Source organism: Cloeon dipterum, chromosome 2, assembly GCF_949628265.1.
Source record: "Cloeon dipterum chromosome 2, ieCloDipt1.1, whole genome shotgun sequence".
In the NCBI taxonomy this organism is placed as follows: Eukaryota; Metazoa; Arthropoda; class Insecta; order Ephemeroptera; family Baetidae; genus Cloeon; species Cloeon dipterum.
The window spans coordinates 35,525,827-35,545,509 of NC_088787.1; the positions used below are offsets into that span (position 1 = coordinate 35,525,827).

The 19,683-nt window shown below is 36.5% G+C and overlaps 2 protein-coding genes and 1 long non-coding RNA gene across 3 annotated transcripts; 1 reads left to right on the forward strand and 2 right to left on the reverse strand.

Moving 5' to 3' along the window:
- The first annotated feature begins 1,087 nt into the window (after positions 1-1,087).
- On the forward strand, positions 1,088-10,950 carry LOC135936799 (uncharacterized). The gene is made up of 12 exons (XM_065479750.1): positions 1,088-1,215; positions 1,268-1,399; positions 1,459-1,493; positions 8,041-8,124; positions 8,212-8,403; positions 8,478-8,667; positions 8,758-8,952; positions 9,652-9,876; positions 10,048-10,148; positions 10,215-10,379; positions 10,437-10,596; positions 10,656-10,950. Exons 1-12 carry the CDS (start codon positions 1,122-1,124, stop codon positions 10,883-10,885), a joined length of 1,803 nt encoding a protein of 600 aa, XP_065335822.1. The 5' UTR covers positions 1,088-1,121; the 3' UTR covers positions 10,886-10,950.
- Positions 2,757-4,557, reverse strand: LOC135936801 (uncharacterized). The gene is made up of 3 exons (XR_010574389.1): positions 4,322-4,557; positions 3,840-3,938; positions 2,757-2,813 (listed from the first exon to the last, which is right to left on the reverse strand). It is a non-coding gene; the product is annotated as an uncharacterized LOC135936801 (long non-coding RNA).
- Positions 10,951-12,651: 1,701 nt separating the features above from the next.
- Positions 12,652-19,659, reverse strand: LOC135937588 (G-protein coupled receptor Mth2-like). Its single transcript, XM_065480747.1, has 9 exons — positions 19,491-19,659; positions 18,741-18,988; positions 18,412-18,673; positions 18,278-18,356; positions 17,538-17,692; positions 17,321-17,472; positions 16,933-17,269; positions 13,090-13,241; positions 12,652-13,036 (listed from the first exon to the last, which is right to left on the reverse strand). Exons 1-9 carry the CDS (start codon positions 19,657-19,659, stop codon positions 12,695-12,697), a joined length of 1,896 nt encoding a protein of 631 aa, XP_065336819.1. The 3' UTR covers positions 12,652-12,694.
- Between the last annotated feature and the right edge of the window lie 24 nt (positions 19,660-19,683).

Consider the following 19,683-nt stretch of genomic DNA (forward strand, 5'->3'; position numbering starts at 1 on the left):
AAATTCTCTCGATTTGCTTTCCTCAAAATTTTTTCCAAAAACCCTCGTTGCCACCAACTGCCTACAAGATGACTTTTCAAAAGCCACGCACAGCCCATCAGCAGCAATTAATTTCACGAATAACTTGTTTGTTGCAGTCTTGAAGGACAAATTTTGTCCAAACATCTATGAGAAAATTAGGAATATTGTAAATGCGAGATTAATTTATTTTATTTATATCTAAAATTTAATTTAAGAACAGCACGGGATGGTTTTGGCGCATGCAAAGGAAACCCCTCTAAATTCACAAAGAAATTATTTTTCGGGATTCACATAGGCGGAGGTGGAGCAGAACAGAGATTCCTCTCCTCGTGGTGAGTAAAAAATATAATGCAAAAGCCGCATAATCGTGGAGTGCCGCACGCGAGGCAGCAAGCCAAGAATCATCGGGATTATTATGCCGCGCGGATATATAACGCTTGGGTAGCGGCCACGTTTTTGATCTGCAGGCGCGAAGCAGAGTGTCACGAATCACATTTGAGGCCGGGCAACAATTTCTACGCCGGCTATACCATTTAAAGATTTTAATTTTAATTAACAGGCACGAGTGCGTGTGTAGGAGACAGTGGAGGCGGCCTCTCGGTTGAGAAAGGTGGCCGCTGGTTCATTCGAGGAATCGTCAGCTTCGGCCGGGCGAGACGAGTTAATTTCAACGGCAATGTGCAAACTGTTTGCAATCCGAACAGTTACTCGTTTTTTGCAGATGTTGCTTCTTATTTGAACTGGATTGTACAAAATACTCCAGATATTTTCATGAAGTGACAATTTTCTATAACAATTTTGTGTATCAAATCAATTATTCACACAAATATCTTTGAAATTATTTTTTATGAGGAAATTTATATTTGTTTTTCTCTGAATGACGAATTTGTATTTTTATTTTATTAGATTGGCTTGGAAACAACACAGCGAAGAAGCTTATTTTATACAAACTCGCAATCGTTATCAATTGGGTACAAATAAAGGCGATCGGGGTCAAGTCACAAGAGTGATTGCTGGGTACACCAAGTTTATCTTCACGGTCAGTCGTGGGTTGTATAAGGCCTAGTTCGCTTCCCGACACAGTCAGAGGAGCAGAGAAAATGACGCTGAAAAGCGCCTTTTCGCTTCTTCTTCTTCTTCTAGCCCTTGCAGCTTGCGCCGCTCTGGCCGCGAAGGATCGCATCCCAGCACCGTGTAAGTATCAACAATTTTTTATACTCTAGAGCTCTTTATTAAATATTGACAGACTTCACCGATGGAGAGAATTTGAGTGCTGAGAACTGTGGCGTTGGAGAAAAATATTGGGTAGCGGAAGTATCATTCCGCTCGAAAATTGTTTGCTTTGGAGCAATTATATCCCACAGGACTATTCTCACGAGTAACTAAATTTGCATCGCTTGTATGAAGGAAATTTCATTTTAATTGGTTTGGAAATAGACGCATGCGATTTGCAGACGGATGATATCAGAGATGTACCCTACAAGAAAAAACACGTGTCTGACTCGTGTCAAATCTGTGATTTTGGGTGCGTGTACACAAGTTACAAACACGTGTTTGTCACCTGTCTGACACGTCACTAAGTTCGTGCCAAACACGTGTTTTTCGCACAAGTTCACGTGTTGACACGTGTAAAACACGTGTCATATTAAATTGCGATTAGCGCTTATATATAGGTATTTTTAATTCAATTTGAGTGCAAATAAGGAAACATAATTCAAACAAACGTATATTTATTTGCTACACTAGATAAAGATTTTAATTCCTTGGTTTCCAAAATATGGTACATCAATCATTTCACATAAACACTAATTCGTCAGTTTCCGCATACAAAAAGAGCATAACAGATTCTGTCATAGACTACACTCGGAGGGAAAATCCTTACGGTGAGAAGCAAAATGCGGCTCTCAAATTGAGAACGCAATTTTGAGTCTGACCGTGAGTAGCAGAGAGGTGGTCTAGCGCTTTTGGATCTCACAGATCCTCGCTTCTATCTCACAATGAGGTCAAAAAGCGGCCAGCCTTCTCGTACTCAAGGGTACAACCCAAATGCTCGCTCGCTCCGGTATCGACTGAGAGCGAGAATTTCGATCTCATTGTGAAATTTAAAAAAAGCGTTCAGTCTCGCTTCTGTTATTCACGGTGAGACTTAAAGTTTCGCCCTCAATTTGAGAGAACAAATCTCACCGTGAATAGCAGAGGCGACCAGACGCTTTTGGATCTCACAGGGAGATCGAAACGCTCAGTCGATACCGAAGCGAGCGAGTTCTAACCGTGAGTACGAGAAGGCAGACCGCTTTTTGGCTTCACTGTGAGATATATAAGTGAGATCCAAAAGCGCCAGACCAGCTCTCTGCTACTCACGGTGAGACTCAAAATTGCGTTCTCAATTTGAGAGCCGCATTTTGATTCTCACCGTAAGAATTTTTCCTCAGAGTGTGGTTTATGACAGATGAAGTGTGTAAAAGATTAAGCTGCATTACATTACGATCGTTCAGTTTCAACAAAACAATAGATAAAAGCACTATAAATCAGATAATTTTTTTCTAATTAATATGCTTGCTGGTTTCCAAATAAAATAAAAAATAAAGCGACCAAGCTCAAGTGTTGTTGAACAAATTAGGAAATGTATCAAAATAATATATATAAAACCACAATTAACATTTTCCTCACATGCCTCCTCTTCTCCCTCTGCATCAGGTGATCCTTCACAGGCTGTTCTCTTTCAGCTGCTTTTACTTTTACTTCTCCTTCTCTTTCTCCTTCTTCTTCGACCTGGCGCGTACTCGCCATCTCTAAAAAGGTCAAAAAATGAATATAAACGATTATTTGATATTTTGGTTTGTAGAACAGTTGCATAGCATAATTTTTTCGCGTATAATATAACATTGTATTTATTCCAGGCCTTATTAATAGTTTCAATATTTTCGCATTTTGTTTGTTTTTGAGTATTTGAATTAAAACGCATTCTATTTTTAAGGTTCAATTTGCTTTATGCATTTTCAGTTTTTAAATCTTCAAATATATAATGATAAATTTTTGAAATGAATAAAAATAAAGTATTTCATCCCAGACTTGCTTCAATTCTGTAATTAGGAATTAAACAAATTTAAAACAGTATGGGAGGACTAAGGAAATCGATTGTATTGAGATAATTTTTAGCTGGCTTTAAAAAATAGGTTTTAAATGAGTTAATAATAGTTTTAAACAAATTGCATCTTTAAAATGTTTTCACTGAAACGCATTAAAATGAAATCATACACATACAATGTTTGTACAGAATATAAACAATGCGAAAACGCGAAAAGTGTTTAAAGATGATTGATACAAGGCGACAATTATTTTTTTTTAATAATTGGATGCAAAATCAGTCAATTAATTTTATTATAATACATAATAAAAAAGACCTTCCTAGAAAATATTCCGATTTTCCCAAGGTTTTTAGAAAATTTCCAGCGTTTGACCGCATTTTTTGGCAGATTTCCTCTCGTCGAGATCTTTCCAACAGCGTATGAAACTTTTTAGGGGAATTCTTTGTTGCGAAATTTCAGATTTCAAGTAAGGATAGGCAGTCCTCGCCATTTAAAAAGCATGCTAACATTTCAGCCAATTTTCTCAAATATTTACAGTGCTAATTAACTCAATTTTGGCTTCAACTTAATTTTAAGGGAAGAGTTCATGTATTGGCAACGAGGATTATCCAGGATTTTGCATCATTAATCCTCTTTAAGTGTACAGAAAAAATATAATGTAGATGCACCGTGTGTATGTAAACAAGTGAAAACACTTGGTATCAAAATTTATAAATATTACATACCCACCAGAACAATTTTGATTCTTGACCGTTCCTCAACAGCGGACTCAGTGGGCTTTAAGTCGGGGCCGTCTCCATATAATTTGGGATGTCACGATTTCTCAATCTGAAAAATACAGAATTATTTTGCAAACTTGAATTATGAAGCACGGTTGACGTTATGGCGAACTCAAGCTTTTCGCTTACTTTACATCAATAATTACATGCATATTCAAATTCAAAAATAAATAAAACTCAGCCAGAAACTCACTGCATATAATTAAACTGAATAACTGAATATGTATGTATGTATTGTGGTCTTATACATAAATACATCCATGTATGTAGGCGGTAACTAGTGTAACTACATACATTTAAAATGTAGATACATACGTACAAGAATGTATGTTTGTATAAGACCACAATAATATCCTGCGAAAGGATGAAAAATTCACAAATTTATTGCATAAATTACATAATATAATGCATAAATATAATGAATGTACATACCTTGCTTGGGCGAGACGAGAATTCTTACGATTTCGTTTGGCCAGCGTGACGCAAACGCAGGCCATTCACACTCGGATGGCATCGGTGGGCAATGGTCGCGATGGTATTGTGCACTTCAGAGGCCTTCAGCTGGTCACGAAGGGCAGAAAATTATCCTATTTCCTCTGGTTAACAAAACTGCATCACTGACCGTTGCAATCGTTGCATGCTGCTGCAGCTGGCTTGCCGGCTTGTGCCCTAACCTAGGGTTGGCAATATCAATATCGATATATCAAAAAAATTTGATATATCAAATATCATATCAGTTATCATGGCTGATATTTGATATATCATATCAGGCTGATATTGATATCTAAGTCGGATATCAAGGTTGATATTAGTTGACATTTTTGACCGACAGATGGCATTTTTCATGCCGGTTTTCGCATAAAAGTTTAGGATCAAACTGTACTTTCCGTCCCCAAACATGGGCGTAACCGATATTGTAATTTTCGCAATGCACAAAGGCGCGAAAAATGTCTCAGCTGATCGATCACAGATGATCTCTCAGCTGTGGTCAGCTTATAGTAGCTTTTGTGTTGAATGAAAATTAAATTAAATTGTTTGTAAACAATGGTCAGCAACGTCAGGTAGGTCAGGTTAAACCCTGACAGCAATAAAGGCCCCCCACGCCAGCTGATCGGTCACAGATGACCTCTGTCAGCTGGCAGTTACCACATTTACTTGTTGAATTAAAATGATATGTAACAAATTGTTTGTAAACAATGAATTTTGATTTGAATGGTGAATAATTAAGAACTTATTGTAACTAATTCAATCAAAATGTGTACAAATAACGCAAATAATATTGCGAAAATTGCTCTGATGATGGCATAGCCTCAAATTAAAAATTGAAATACTTAATACAAAACAGCTGCTACGATTTAAAGTAATTTCATTCTGATTTCTCTTATGTGTATCTATTAAACTCAATTATTTATTACCAGATGAAGGTTGAAAAGCACATATGATGTGGAGAAAAACACCCCAATATTTTAATTTGAAGATAAATTGACGCTCTCACATTATCAGCTGATATTGTAAACATCAAACTTAAAAATTAATTTTAAAATGGCACAATTAAATTATAATATTTTATTTATTACCTAATAATAGCTATTAATTAATTAATTAGACACCCATGTGGCGGGTAGGGGGGAAGGGAAAGCAGCCAGATGCAAATTTTGGCGCCATATGGTGGGATCCGACACACCCCCTTCTCAAACATCTGTTTTAAAGGCGCGCAACATTTAAATTATTTGAATACTCATCACATATGCCTGTGGAAAACCGCCATTTTTCAAATGTTTTCTTATCTAACCGATATTTATGAAAAAACCGGTGTAAAATGCTTAAAAAATCGGTTTTTAAGCCTTAAAAATAGCCATAACCGGTTTCGGTTCATCCGGCAGCCATTTTTTGATCATCTGGAAATATCATCGTTGATATATCAAATTCTGATATTTTTTCGCTGATATATCAGTGATATTGATATTTCAAATATCATATCAAATATCGATAATTGATATTGTTTTTTTCACAAAGTCACAACCCTACCCCTAACCGATGACGAATGAGTGCGTCTGCGCACTGCGAAACTGGTACTTCCCCAAAACTCGAATGAAAGAATTTCGCAGAAATTTAAATGAAAACGGCTTATTTTCTGAATAAATTGAAAGAATTTACAATACAAAATGGATTTACAAATGTCTAAGTCCATTTTCGATACGAATTGCGGCAGGATAGTGCGACGAAGAACAAAATATTTTCATCCAGCTGCTGTTTAACCGGTTGCTCGTTGTGGGCGGGGCAGCAACCAGTAGAGCCAATCGTAACCAGCTGCGATTATAATTTAAAAGATTTTCTTTTAAGACCGGTTATTAATTAAATATTTAAAATAGAAATTTAACCTATTTATCCATGCTTTACACAATTAATAACCGTAAGTTTTAAATTTATTGTTAAAATTGCTCGTAAATCTTGATAAATTCAAAATTTATTTTCTTTTTTCCACATTATGAGTGTGTTAAAAATAAAAATCGGTTTATTTATCCCCAAGAATCAAGAAATGTGAAATTGTAAACCTTTTTAAAGTAGCGCGAAAAGCCGCGAGGGCCGGGCTCAATATTTTTATATTTTTTATTTATATATTTATATTCACTATTCTGCATATTTGTTTGCGCGCCCCACGAATTTCAGAGAACTTGCAAATTTGCTTAAATTAAAATTTGAAAAATGCGCCCAATAGAGGTTGTTTTCATGTTCAATAATATTAAAACCATAGGCTTCATCCTCGTTGTCTGGTCGAGGAATAAATACGACGAATTTCTTTCTTGACAACGAGGATGAAGCCTGGTTTTAATTATATTGAACTTGCTTAAATTAGTTTAAAAATCTACAGCTCTTACAAATTATCAATGTGATACAAAAATATCATCGTCATAGGTGAAATACCGCCCACGGGTGATTTTTCTCGTTAATTACACATGTCATTTTTTATTTTAAGATTTTTAAAATTATTCAATATAATGTTAAAGCAGAACACTTTATTTTTAACATAATTTGGAGCACTCTTTTCCCAATCCCCAACCCAGATCTATAGCAGACATGCAATATGTCAATATTTATTTAATTTATTCAAAGACTAAAATATCCTAAATATTTCCGATTTTGTGTTGTTGACTCTTGATTCACGCTCTTTGTCCAAACCAAACAATTTACATGCGTGATGGAAAATTACGCAAAAAATATTTTATATCATAATTTAATAATTATTTCAAGTATATATAAAAACCTACCCCTACCCCGCCTATCCCACCCGATTGAAAGACATGTGTCGGAATATGATGAGAAAAATAAATAACAAATATTTAACATGAGCTAAAATTAATTATATTTTAAAATTTTTGATTTTTTAAATTCAAAATTCCACGACAGTGATATATTATCCCTCTAATGAATTTTTCTATGAATTTTAACACTCATTAAATTAGCAATGGCAGAATTGAAAAAAAATACGATTATATATAAAATATTTTATATACCATAGTGTCATTACTAACTCTCGTGCAGTTTTTATTTTAAATTATTTAGAGAGCAAATTATTAATCCGATCTACTCATAAAACGTAACTCGGGATAAACACGTATTAAACACGTGATCTCCGACACGAGTTTAATTGACCACGTATTTTCGAAGAATTTTGAAAACTTGTGCCCATTCTTGAAATAAAATGGGCAAATTTTTATAAATTATACGTAAGTATTAAATTTAGTAACTCGTGTATTTTAACTCAAGTTTAACACGTGTTAATCACGTGATCTCTGACACGTGTTTAAACACCCGGGTTAAACACGAGTTCAACTCAAGTTAAAATACATGAGTAGCTAAAATTAATTATTTACCCTTAAAATCATTAAATTAAGGAACAAAACTGCAAAATAACATAGTTGAAATGCAATTGAAGCAATTAGCAAGCATTTTAATTTTTAACTCGTAACCGGAAACACGTGTTTATCACGTGAATATCACGTGATCCAGAAATTTCAAAATCACGAAATAAATCAAAATTTCCAGTCAATATTGATAAAGGGGGCCTCAAATAACCCGGGAAAAATAACAAAAAAAATATTTGAGGGGGTCACCAAAAACTCGTGTCAACTCGTGTTTTTTCTCGTAGGGTATCGGTTCACATCGCCAAAGAATGTGTAAAAATAAGCAGTAATACCGGTTATGGAAAATGCGCTGGAATCATTGATATCAAGGTGAAAGATATATTACATGAATTTAATACATTATTTGAAATAACTAAATTGAGCTCTTGATTCTATTAATTATTCTCGTACTCTCAGGTGAGAGAAGTGGTTTTGATAAACAGCGATCTCTTGGAAGAACGAGCGTACGAATTTCCGATCTACATTCTAAGAACAAAAAATAAGATGCCAGCTAATATTTCTCCAATTTGTTTGTTCAACCGCGGCAATCAAATGGACTTGGTAGAGGATCCCCAATCAAAGTACTCTTCTTTGGCGACGCCGGCAATTGTATGATTTCATCTGATTACAATTTACATTTTAAAAAAAAAAATATTTATTTGATATTAAACAATTTTTTATAGGGTCCAGAAACGAATCGAACATCGTATGTTCAAATTATTTTTACTTCAAAGCTTTTGTCAGGATTAAATATCGTGTCCGATGACAATTGTCTGGAATACTCACGCAAGCATCATGTAGAGATTGCCCAGCCCTCTCTTCAAACCCGGTTCGTGTGCGTGCGTCAACAGAAATATCGAAAGCACGTTCATGGTATGATTATATATACATATATTATCTCATTATGTAAATTAAATATTACAAAAGTCATCATTTAAAATGAGATTTTTTATACTTTTATAGGAAGCTTATTATTCCTCGTGAATGTCTACCAGGGAAGGTCCTTCATTAGAGGCATGACAGCTTATTCCGATTTAAAAAACGGAAATATCACGTATACAGCATATATCGATATTCTGCCTTACGTCGAATCCATCGTGCGGAACTCGGATGACATGTCAGTACTATCCCCCGTTCCACCTGTAAAGTCAATCAGAGGTACGACAAAACTTCTTTATTTTCTAAATATGAAAAAAGTCTCTGATTGCACACCGCACCGTTATTTGCGATTTTCGTAGATTTCTGACATTATGCCAATCGAATCTTGCTGAGGGTCAAATTATAGGTCATGCAGATATGAATCACTCAGTCAGACGAGAAAATTTCACAACACTTGCCAACATGCGGCGGAATAACGTGAAACCCGTTGCTTGCGCGGCGTTTGGTATGAACCTAGCAAAAATAAAAGACCAATAATCAGAGAAGGGCTGAGTTCATCCTTTCTCTGACTTGATCGACGGCGTTCTATTGTCGCCCTTGCAATAGGTTTGGGCCAAAAACTGCCAAAATATGAGTTATTCGGCACATCTCGTGTCCAATTGCAGACAATAAGATATTCAGCTGCCTAACCTATACTTCAACCTTTTTAAAAATCGATTGTCACTGTCCAAAAATGGAATTTCAGTGCTACTTAAATCCGTCTTCTATGCATTGTATATCGTGACCAAAAATAATTGACATAACAAATCTAAAAAACAATGTTTTTCTAGAAAAAAGTTCTATACCAAGTTCGTTTTCAGTACATCCAATGGGGATATCTTTTTATTCAAAAAATGGATTTAATCCTGAATAGCTGTGAAAATTGCTAATTAAAATTATAGCAACTCCAAATCCTAATCGCCGAATTGCGTAAAAAAGCTTTTAGGAGTCCTGACGACCTGAGCTTCCCGAATTGCGGACTGAAATCAAGAGTGGTTCGGAGCAGACGGGAGACAGGAGACGAGGTTGAAGAAATCAGGTCGCGCCAGTTGATATTGGCCGGAAGCAGAGCCCAACGCGGCGCACACCCATGGCATGCTACAGTCGAGGGCCTTGGTTTCTCGTGCGGTGGAAGTCTCATATCGAAAAGGGCGGTTTTGACAGGTAAATATTAAAAGATATGTCTTCTTCTTGCTAATATAGTTATAGATTTGTTTTCGATTCAACTGAAACCGTTTTTTGCTTTTCCTGTTGTGATAAATAACTCTTTAAATAATTTTATACTAAGAGCATTGGAAGATTTTTTGCCTCCATCTCCACTTTCCCCGTTTTCAGCCGCTCACTGTATCGAAGGACAAAAAGCTGAGGACTTTGAAGTCACCATTGGGATGTATGACAAGACTCTGAGGCATTCTGCTGACATTCAGATTAAAACAGTAACAATTATATTTATTTTTGAATACGTTAAACGTAACATGATTTTTTTTGTCGGTTTCTCATAGCCCAGCAGGCTGAAAATTCATCCAAAGTACTCGAGAGGGAAGTTCCACTACGACGTCGGTCTCATGATTTTCGAAAAAGGATTTGAACTGACCGATCACGTACGCCCGATTTGTCTGTGGAACGAAGACACCAATCTTGACGCCGTCGCCGGAAAATCCGCTTTGGTTGGTTCAAAATCCTAGATAAATCCGCATCTTTTAAACCGTCATGTGCAAATATAGGTGGTTGGCTACGGATATTTTAAGAATTACTCTCACCCTGAGACGCTGCAAGAGGCTGAAATACCGATAAGATCACACTTGGAGTGCTACCACAGTCTGAGGAAATATTACGGAGCGCGATTGAAGCCTGGAGACAATTTTTGCGCTGGTTATACAAACGGTACGGTATTTTTTTATTGTTAAAATTAATGTTTATATTTATTTTTGTGATTAAATTAGGTACAAACGTGTGCAACGGAGACAGTGGCAGCAGCCTCTCACTGGAAAAAGACGGAAGGTGGTTTATTAGAGGCATTGTCAGCTTTGCCAAATCAAAAAAAGTCCAAATTAATGACGCAGAAGCCAAAGTGTGCGATCCTGACGCTTTTCCCTTGTTCTCTGACGTGGCTTATTACATCGATTGGATTGTGCACAACACCCCTGACATCTATTTCGACTATTCCGGCTGATGAATGATTTACTGAATTTACAAATTTTGTAATTGTTTAACAATAAATATGAAATAGAAGCGCAATTGCAAAATTAATAGAGTTTTTTTCTGACTATAATTATACCATTCGCTGAAAACGTCTAAATTATGGAGAAATTAAGCCTCCTTGGTTAGATATACAGCATTAAATATTATATTTTCGGATCAATATTAAAAAAGCACCTTCAATCTTAACTACTGAACATATTTTTTCTGATTATTTTGGCTCGCAGACTGTTCCGCTGAGCTTGATTGCGTCGCCCGTTGCATAAGCTTCAGGTTTTCATTTTCAGTCCAACACAATCTGCTAAAACACTACCAAATAAGGCAAATAAGATACACCTTCTTAATTTTAAAATTTAAATTTGTTAGGCGACCGAGCTGCCAACTGACAACGTGTGATGTTGAATTGAGTTGTGTTCTCTCGATTGGTTTTTCTCCATTTTCTCGATAAAAAAATAAAATCCAAAAACCCACGTCGCAACCGGCTGCTCACGAAATGACTTCCAACAGCCACGCGCAGCCCATCAGCAGCGACAATTTTACGAATCATTTGTTTATTTCAGTCTGGGAGAAAAATTTTATTTCCAAGCATCTATAAGAAAATTTTGAATTTTATGAAAGCGAGATTAAATTATTTTATTTATATCTAAAATTTAATTTAAGAACAGAGCACCATGCAAAGGAAAAGCCTTGAAATTAATAAAAAAAATCATTTTTCGGGATTTACATAGGCGGAGGTGGCGCAGAACAGAGATGCCTCTTCTCGCGGTGAGTAAAAAATTATTTAAAAATATTATCAAAATGCAAAAGCCGCATAATTGTGGAGAGCCGCACGCGAGGCCGCAATAAGCCGATATTAATCAAGATAATTATTCGTCGCGCGGATATAACGCTTGGGTAGCGGCCGCGTTTTTGATCTGCAGGCGCCAAGAGTGTCACGAGTCACGACTCCGCTGCTGCAGCGTAATATACAACTCGCACAAATCCACAAATCTGCTTGTTTCTCGCTTCGCGGCAGGATGAGCACGCGCGCCGCGCACTTCTCTTCAAAATTATGTAAAATCTGGCATTTAGTCTGATATTTTAAGCAAATTCTGCACTCTTCGTTTCAAAAATTTGTCCTAAAATAATTATTATCATTTGTTGGTGCTTGATATTTATTTCCAATTGACCGTTTGATTTTTAGCTGTCTTGACAAAAAAAAAAACAAGGATGACCTTGAGACCTTGAGAGTTTAAATTGCAGACTAAAGCGGATAAAATCATCTCTCTCGTATCTCGATCGCTGTGTGCAAAACAATTTAGCAAAAATTAAGTTTTTCAATAAAATTAATTGAGTGTCTCTTTTTATTTCGGAATGCTCATCACGCTGATGTACGCAGATGGAGCGATGTAGGCATGGTATTTTTTTATTACATCGATTAATTTTAGACGGTTTGGAAGTCGTTTTTAATCAAAAGTGCGGTTTACCATTAAATTCTAGTTTTTCGTCTTTATTTTCATATTTGGTGTATGATTTTCCCGTGTTTACATTTAAAAATATTGATAAATTGTTTAAAGTAGAGCTTTACGAGCCAAAACAATAGGAAGCAGTTCATTGAGTTTATTGCTTATGAAATTGAGCAAAATTTTATCTCTAATATGTAACACGTACAGTAATAAAATCATTTAATTATCAGATTTTCATAATTTTCTTAACAATTAATGATTTTTCGCTTGATTTCAATCCCTTTTGTCTTGCCCAGGTAGAGGCATAATGGATTTTTCACAAATATTTTCCTTGTAATTCACCATTGGCCGTATATCTCACGGTAACTGCCATAAATCGACGTGTCGTTGACAATAATCTCAGTCGAATTGTGTTCACTCAGTTGTTTCTTCTCATTTTTCACACATTTGCAGAGAAACCGGAACAGCGATTTGCGCAACGCCTTTTTGGACCACACGCAGAACCAAAAGACGAACACGCCGCGAGTGCTGTTGATCACGTCCGGCAGGAACCAGATGATCTCGTCGCCGCCGACTGCCCAAGAAACGATTTCCATCAGCCACGTGCAGCCCATCAGTAAAAACAATTTGATGAACAGAACGAACCGGTCGCTCTCCTGCAGCGCTTGATCCGAAGAAGCCTGCAAAATTTAATTTAATCAATAAAAATTAATTAAAATAATTTTTGATTAACCTTCTGCTTGCCGCTCTCAGGTGATTGCAGGACGCGTTTTGACTCGGAGCTCACGATCCACAAATTGTAGGCTGTTAATCCAAATAAAACTAAATTTATCAGCAGCAGAGCGATCACAGGCCCGTGGAAGTAGATTAATTCCGCTAAAATTCCTGGATTTAAAAAAAATATAAATTAAAAACACTATATTAAATGTGAGTTATAAATTTTATACCATTGAACCAGCATGAACATTTTCCAATGCCTGGGCTGTAGGGTCCTTTAGTTTTCTGGTCAAAAACGATTGTGGTTACTAAAAGCAGGAAAGGAATTCCCCAAGCGTATATCGATGCCTGCCAATACTTGGGTCTAGTAACTCTGGTCAAACTCCTGAAATCGATAAAAAATTTAGAGAAATAATTTATTCGTGAGCTTTCAATCGTTAGCAGGAAATTTTTAGACAAATTGCACGCCCTGAATCATATTTTTGGCATCAATTGGCTTTTTATGTACGTGACGAGAGACATTTTTTTCAATATTTTCAGCACCAAATCTCGGGTTTTAAGAGCAACAGTAACAAAATCTGCATACCGTTCGACTCATCTCAATCTCTCCTACACAGCCGAAGGGTTTTGAGGGTGATCAACCCTCATCCCTCTTCCACCCCGTGCATTGAAGTAACGAGAAAAATCGCGTCGCATTGCACTTTCAGCGCACTTATTTACAAATCAAAAACCTCTAAAATGAATTCAAATCAACCCTATTCCATCGACTATCTAGGGGAGGTTGAGAGAAGTCTTATGATGTGCAGTACTTGTAACTATCATTGCTCAAACCCAAGAATTGGAGATGACAATTTTGGCAAAAAAAATCGAAAATTTTAGTTTTTTTTTTTTTTTTGCCAATATTGTCAACGCCAAATATCGGGTTTAAACTGTCAGAATTGTACAAAATGCACACCGTCCGACTCGTCTTATGCTCCCCTAGACAGCCAAATGGTTTTGAGGGTGATCAACCCTCATCCCCCTTCCACTCCGTGCATTGAAGTCGCGATGAAAATCGGAACAGAAAATACATTCCATTTAAACTGCAGGGAAAAAAGTAAAATTAGGGTTTGCGGGTAGGTGGTCACCCCCAAATCCCATTGGCTGTATAGGGGAGGTTGAGGATTGATGGTTTTAATTTTTGTTGCGATTTCCAAGGAAATAATTATGATTAATTAGTCGGTAACAATAATTTTTATTTTACAATAGAAATTAATCCCAGACTCAAAAATAAAAATAAATTTAAAAAATAAGTAATAGCCATTTTTATGAGTTACGAACCTGAAGGTGAGGAAAATGTCGATGTACATGACATTAAGCCAGAAAAACGACACCATCAGGAAGAAGTAATTTGTGTAAGCTATTTAGACAATTTTTTAATATTAAAATATCACCAGGCTAAATAGTAAAAACAAAATACCTAGGTTAACGCAGACATCAATATGGGAAATATCGCCAGTGATGTAATTTATTGTCAGTGTTACGAACGAGAAGAAAAGGGCGGTCGATTGGCAGTAAATGGCTTTTTCGTGCAGCGTTTTCGTCTCTTGGCAAAATTGGTAGGCGAACAAGGTGAGCGCCAGGCAAACTGCGCTCAGGATGAAAAACGGCGGATATAGGTAAAACCGCAAACCATTTTCTGTATTAAAATTGGGACACACCTCAATCTCCAGAGAATTATTCTAAAATTAAAAATAAAATACTTTTATTATCTAGAATATTCAAAATAATTTCAATTACGATTAGAGTCACACAAAACTCTTCCGGATGAAACAGCAACTCGACTTCGTTTGAACAAATGCTGCCATTGACGAAGAAGAAGGTTTCATCTAGAAATTCAATTATTCTCTTGCATTTCGACTCGGGAACAACCGTAAAGTGGTCAAACAGCCGGACTGGGCGAGATGAATTTTTCTCCCAAATTTCCAGCTGAATGTCTATGCTTATATTTTCGTTTCTGAATGATTCATTGAAAGCTCCGTCTGCATTAACACCTGAAAAATGAAGGGACAGAATTTTTCGTACAGTAAGACAGCAAATAACAACTATAAAAAGAATTAATTTTTAAAAATTAGGCTCACCAAAAATTCCCAACTATAGGCACTATTAAAAAAAATAATAATTCATGCACTAAACCAAATAAAGAAAGCAAAATATTGGTGACATAAATATGATATTTTTAATATTTTTACGAATTTTTCCATCTTTTTAAATTAGTTTTTGTGTCATATTTACGCTATTTTGTGACTTGTAACTGATAATAAATAAATTTAATAATAAAACTCACTTTTCTTGCAAAGCCTCAAACAGGGTTTATCGCTGGGGCAGGCACAGGCCCCATCCTCCCCTGAAGAGCCTTCCGTTGTTTCCGTTTCCACCCCTTCGTCCTCGTTAAGGGTGTCGTTTTGCAGTTGGCTGGACGGATTAGCCGCTGTGGCCGCGAGAAGAGCCGCGCAGACGAGCACACACCGCACGCACACCATCCTGCACGCTTACTGCACGCCTTTATAGTTCTCCTTTCTTAAAGAGATTAAAGTTTGTTACCTCAGACATCAGACATCACAAGGCGCTAAATGAGACGTTTTCGCCAACAGATGGCCAGTCATTTTGCACTCGCGAAAAAAAACACGCAAAAAGTAATCACAATTACCGAAAATCAGTAATTATCAGAATTATAGAACAAAAATATTAATTCATGTTAAACCTTTTCTAAGCCAATTTCATTTTAGCAACTTCCCCGCCGAATACGGAAATAATGCAAAAGCCAGAAAATTATGTGACCTATGCCACTATTTTGATTCTTGAAGCAAATTCCTCACTCTTGTTGGTGCTTGGTAGAAATATTTATTTCCATTTCACTGTTTGATTTTTAGCTGCCGTTTTGACAAACAACAGATAAGAGTAAATCGCTGACCATGAGACATTTTGAGTCTAAATTTCCGCGGCTTCAAGACGAGATAAAAGATAAAATATCTCGTGTCTTTCGATCGCCAAAAGGTTTTTCTTTAAAATTAATCGAGTGTTTTATTTGACTTCTGTTTCTTTTTAATTCGGAATGCGCACAGTGAGAGATGTACGCATCACAGAGATACCGGCTTGCCTGCAGGAAAACTTTTCTTGCTCCGCACTGACGTTTTATAAAGCGATCCACCGGCGCGACAAAGGCCGAATATTTTCTCTCACTCTAAGAAATAGCTTGACAAAAATTTGCCTGTGAATAAAAATGTGTTTGAACAACGAGCAACGAGACGTCACATTATTTAAAATGGCTGGGATGGCTGGTTTGCAAGTCGTTTCTAATCAAAAGAGTGGTTTTAACTATTAAATCCTAGTTTGTTTGTTTTTATTTTTAATATTTGGTCCGATTTTCACATATTTACATTTAAAAATAATCGATACAATAATTAAAGCAGAGTTTTACGAGCCAAAACAATTAGGAAGCAGTTCATTGAGTTCATTGCTTGTGAAATTGAGCAAAATGTTATCTCTTATATCTTCTATGTGTAATAATAAAATCAGATTTTTTATTTTTCTAAAAAATTTATGATTTTTCGATTGTTTTCAATGCCTCGCGTCAAAATCTATCTAATCAGCTGCCAGGAAAAATTCCCAACATTCAGATTAAAATGTGATTTTACGTTAGGGGCTTTATTAGCCTGCCAACTTTTTCTCAAAAAATTAAAATTGCAATCGTTTTCAAAAATTAATTAATTAATATAACTTTTATTTTCCATGCATGACATAATGACTTCACTCATATTGCACCACTGCACACACATATCGCACGATACATAAAAAATTTACAAATAAATATCCTAAATTTCACTTTGCAACGTTAACGAACTGCCGGAAAACGACGAGTTGTTGACATTAACCTCAGTCGAATTTTGATCACTCGCTTCTTTCTTCTCCTTTGTCGCGCATTTGCAGAGCATTTGAAGCAGTGATTTGCGCAACGCCTTTTTCGACCACACGCAGAACCAAAAGACGAGCACGCCGCGAGTGCTGTTGATCACGTCTGGAAAATACCAAATGCTTTCGTCGCCGCCGACTGCCCAAGAAACGATTTCCATCAGCCACGTGCATCCCATCAGTAAAAATAATTTGATGAACAAAATGAATCGGTCGCTGTCCTGCCGTGTTCGATCCGAAGAAGCCTGCAAAATTTTAATTAATTAATTATAAGAAATAAACTATTTTTGTTTGACCTTCTGCTTGCCGCTCTCGGGTGATTGCAGGACGCGTTTTGACTCGGCGCTCACGATCCACAAATGGTAGGCAGTTAATCCAAATAGAACTAGATTTATCAGCAGCAGAGCCATCACAAGCCCGTGAAAGTAGATAACTTCCGCCAAAATTCCTGGATTTTAACAAAAAATCATTAAATATACACATGCCATTAAATGTGAGTTATAAATTTTATACCATTAAACCAGCAGGAATTTTCTCCAATGCCTGGGCTGTAGGGCCCTTTAGTTTTCTGGTCAAACACGATTGTGGTTACTAAAAGCAGGAAAGGAATTCCCCAAGCGTATATCGACGCCTGCCAATACTTGGGTCTAGTAACTCTGGTCAAACTCCTGAAATCAATAGAAATTTAGATATTGATTAGTTTCTGAAGTTTCAATCGGTACAGGACATTTTGATTAAATTTTAAGACTAATTGCAAGCGCAGAAATATAAATTTATGCCATCAATTGGCTTTTATTCAGAATTAATGCATGCGTGATTTTTTCCAATATTGTGAGCACCAAATCTCGGGTTCTAAACGTCAGAATATAAAAACTGCACACCGTTCAACTCGTCTCAGCATCCCCTAGACAGCCAAAGGGGTTTAAGGGTACATAACCCTCATCCCCCTTCTACCCCGTGCAGTGAAGTGACGAGAAAAATCGCGTCGCATCGCACTATTGCACTTTCAGCAAATTTATTCACTGATCACAACCCTCTAAAATTAATAAAAATACACCCCAACCCCAATGGCTATTTAGGGGAGGTTGAGTTGAGTCGAATGGTGTCCAGTTTTTACAATTCTTACAGTTAAAACCCGAGATTTGGCGTTGACAATATTGGAAAAAATCGAAAAATTTTATTTTTGCCAATATTGTCAACGCCAAATCTTGGGCTTCAATTAAAATTAATAGCCCTTTAAATGAGTTACGCACCTGAAGGTGAGGAAAATGTCGATACACATGACATTAAGCCAGAAAAACGACGCCAGCAGGAAGAAGTAATTCGTGTAAGCTATTTAAACAATTTATTTATTATTAAAATGTGACCAAAGAATATCAAAAAATACCTAGAATTTTGCAGACATAAATATGGGACGTATCGCCAGTGAGGTAATTTATTGTCAGGGTGACGAACGAGAAGAAAAGGGCGGTCGATTGGCAGTAAATGGCTTTTTCGTGCAGCGTTTTCGTCTCTTGACAAAATTGGTAGGCGAACAAGGTGAGCGCCAGGCAAACTGCGCTCAGGATGAAAAACGGCGGATACAGGTAAAACCGCCAACCTTTTTCTTCATTGGAATTGGAACACACAAAAACCTCCAGAGAATCATTCTAAAAGTATAAAATAAAATACATTTAATAATCTTGATTATATTCAAGGAAGTTAAATTTCAATTACGATTTGAGTAACACAAAACTCTTCTGGATGGAGCAGCCATCCGACGTCGCTTGATTGAATGCTGCCGTTGACGGTGAAAATTATTTCTTCTAGAGATTCTAATGCTCTCTGGCAATTTGACTCGGGAACTAACGCAAAGTGGTCAAACAGAAGGACTTGGTGGGAGGAATTCTTCTCCAAATTTTCCAGCTGAATGCTTATATTTTCGTTCCTGAATGATTCATTGAAACCTCCGTCTGCATCAAGACCTGAAATCAGTGGGAAAGAAATTTCGCAAAGAGAAATTTAAAATATTCATGAAAAAAGAGGTAATTCTGATTTGGTTAAATCTGTTTGCAACAAACTTAAAAATTCAGGGTTGTTTATTCGCGTATTTTAATTTTAATTCGTGAACACTAACCAGCCCCAAGCGAGTAATTTAATTTCAATTTGCCACTACTTTTGCTGCAAACTATGGCAATCCTAGCAAAAAAGGATATTTTCTTGCAAAGGACACGCAACCAGTTTTCGACTCCGTAAAACGCAAAACAGCAAACAACATAGACGGTGTTGTGCTCTGCCAACAACTATTAAAAATAATTACTTTTTAACATTTAGGCTTTCGAAATGTCTCCAAATATAGACATTACACCATAAAGAAAAAAATCCATGCACAAAACTAAGTTTTGCTTTTTTTAATTAACTTTCGTTAACTTTTGTGTATATATTTTTAACTGAAAATTAATAAATAAATTTAATATAAAAACTCACTTGTATTGCAAAGCCTCAAACAGGGTTTGTCGCCAGGGCAGGAACACGCCCCGTCGTTTTCCACCCCTTGATCGTTGTTGAGGGTGCCGTTTTGCAGTTGTTTGCACGGGTTAGCCGCTGTGGCCGCGAGAATTGCCGAGCAGACGAGCACACTCCGCACGCACACCATCTCACACGCACACTGCACGCCTCT

Excerpts from the sequence above, each read along its gene's own strand:
- LOC135936799 (XM_065479750.1), top strand. The coding sequence starts at position 1,122 with ATGACGCTGAAAAGCGCCTTTTCGCTTCTTCTTCTTCTTCTAGCCCTT. Across the intron at positions 1,216-1,267 it reads GGATCGCATCCCAGCACCGT|ACTTCACCGATGGAGAGAAT; the intron begins GTAAGTATCAAC and ends AAATATTGACAG. Across the intron at positions 8,404-8,477 it reads CTTTGGCGACGCCGGCAATT|GGTCCAGAAACGAATCGAAC; the intron begins GTATGATTTCAT and ends AATTTTTTATAG.
- LOC135937588 (XM_065480747.1), bottom strand. The coding sequence starts at position 19,659 with ATGGTGTGCGTGCGGAGTGTGCTCGTCTGCTCGGCAATTCTCGCGGCC. Across the intron at positions 18,674-18,740 it reads AGTTTTGTGTTACTCAAATC|AATGATTCTCTGGAGGTTTT; the intron begins GTAATTGAAATT and ends TTATACTTTTAG. Across the intron at positions 13,242-16,932 it reads GTTAACGTTGCAAAGTGAAA|GAATTTTAGCGGAATTAATC; the intron begins TTTAGGATATTT and ends TTTTAAATCCAG.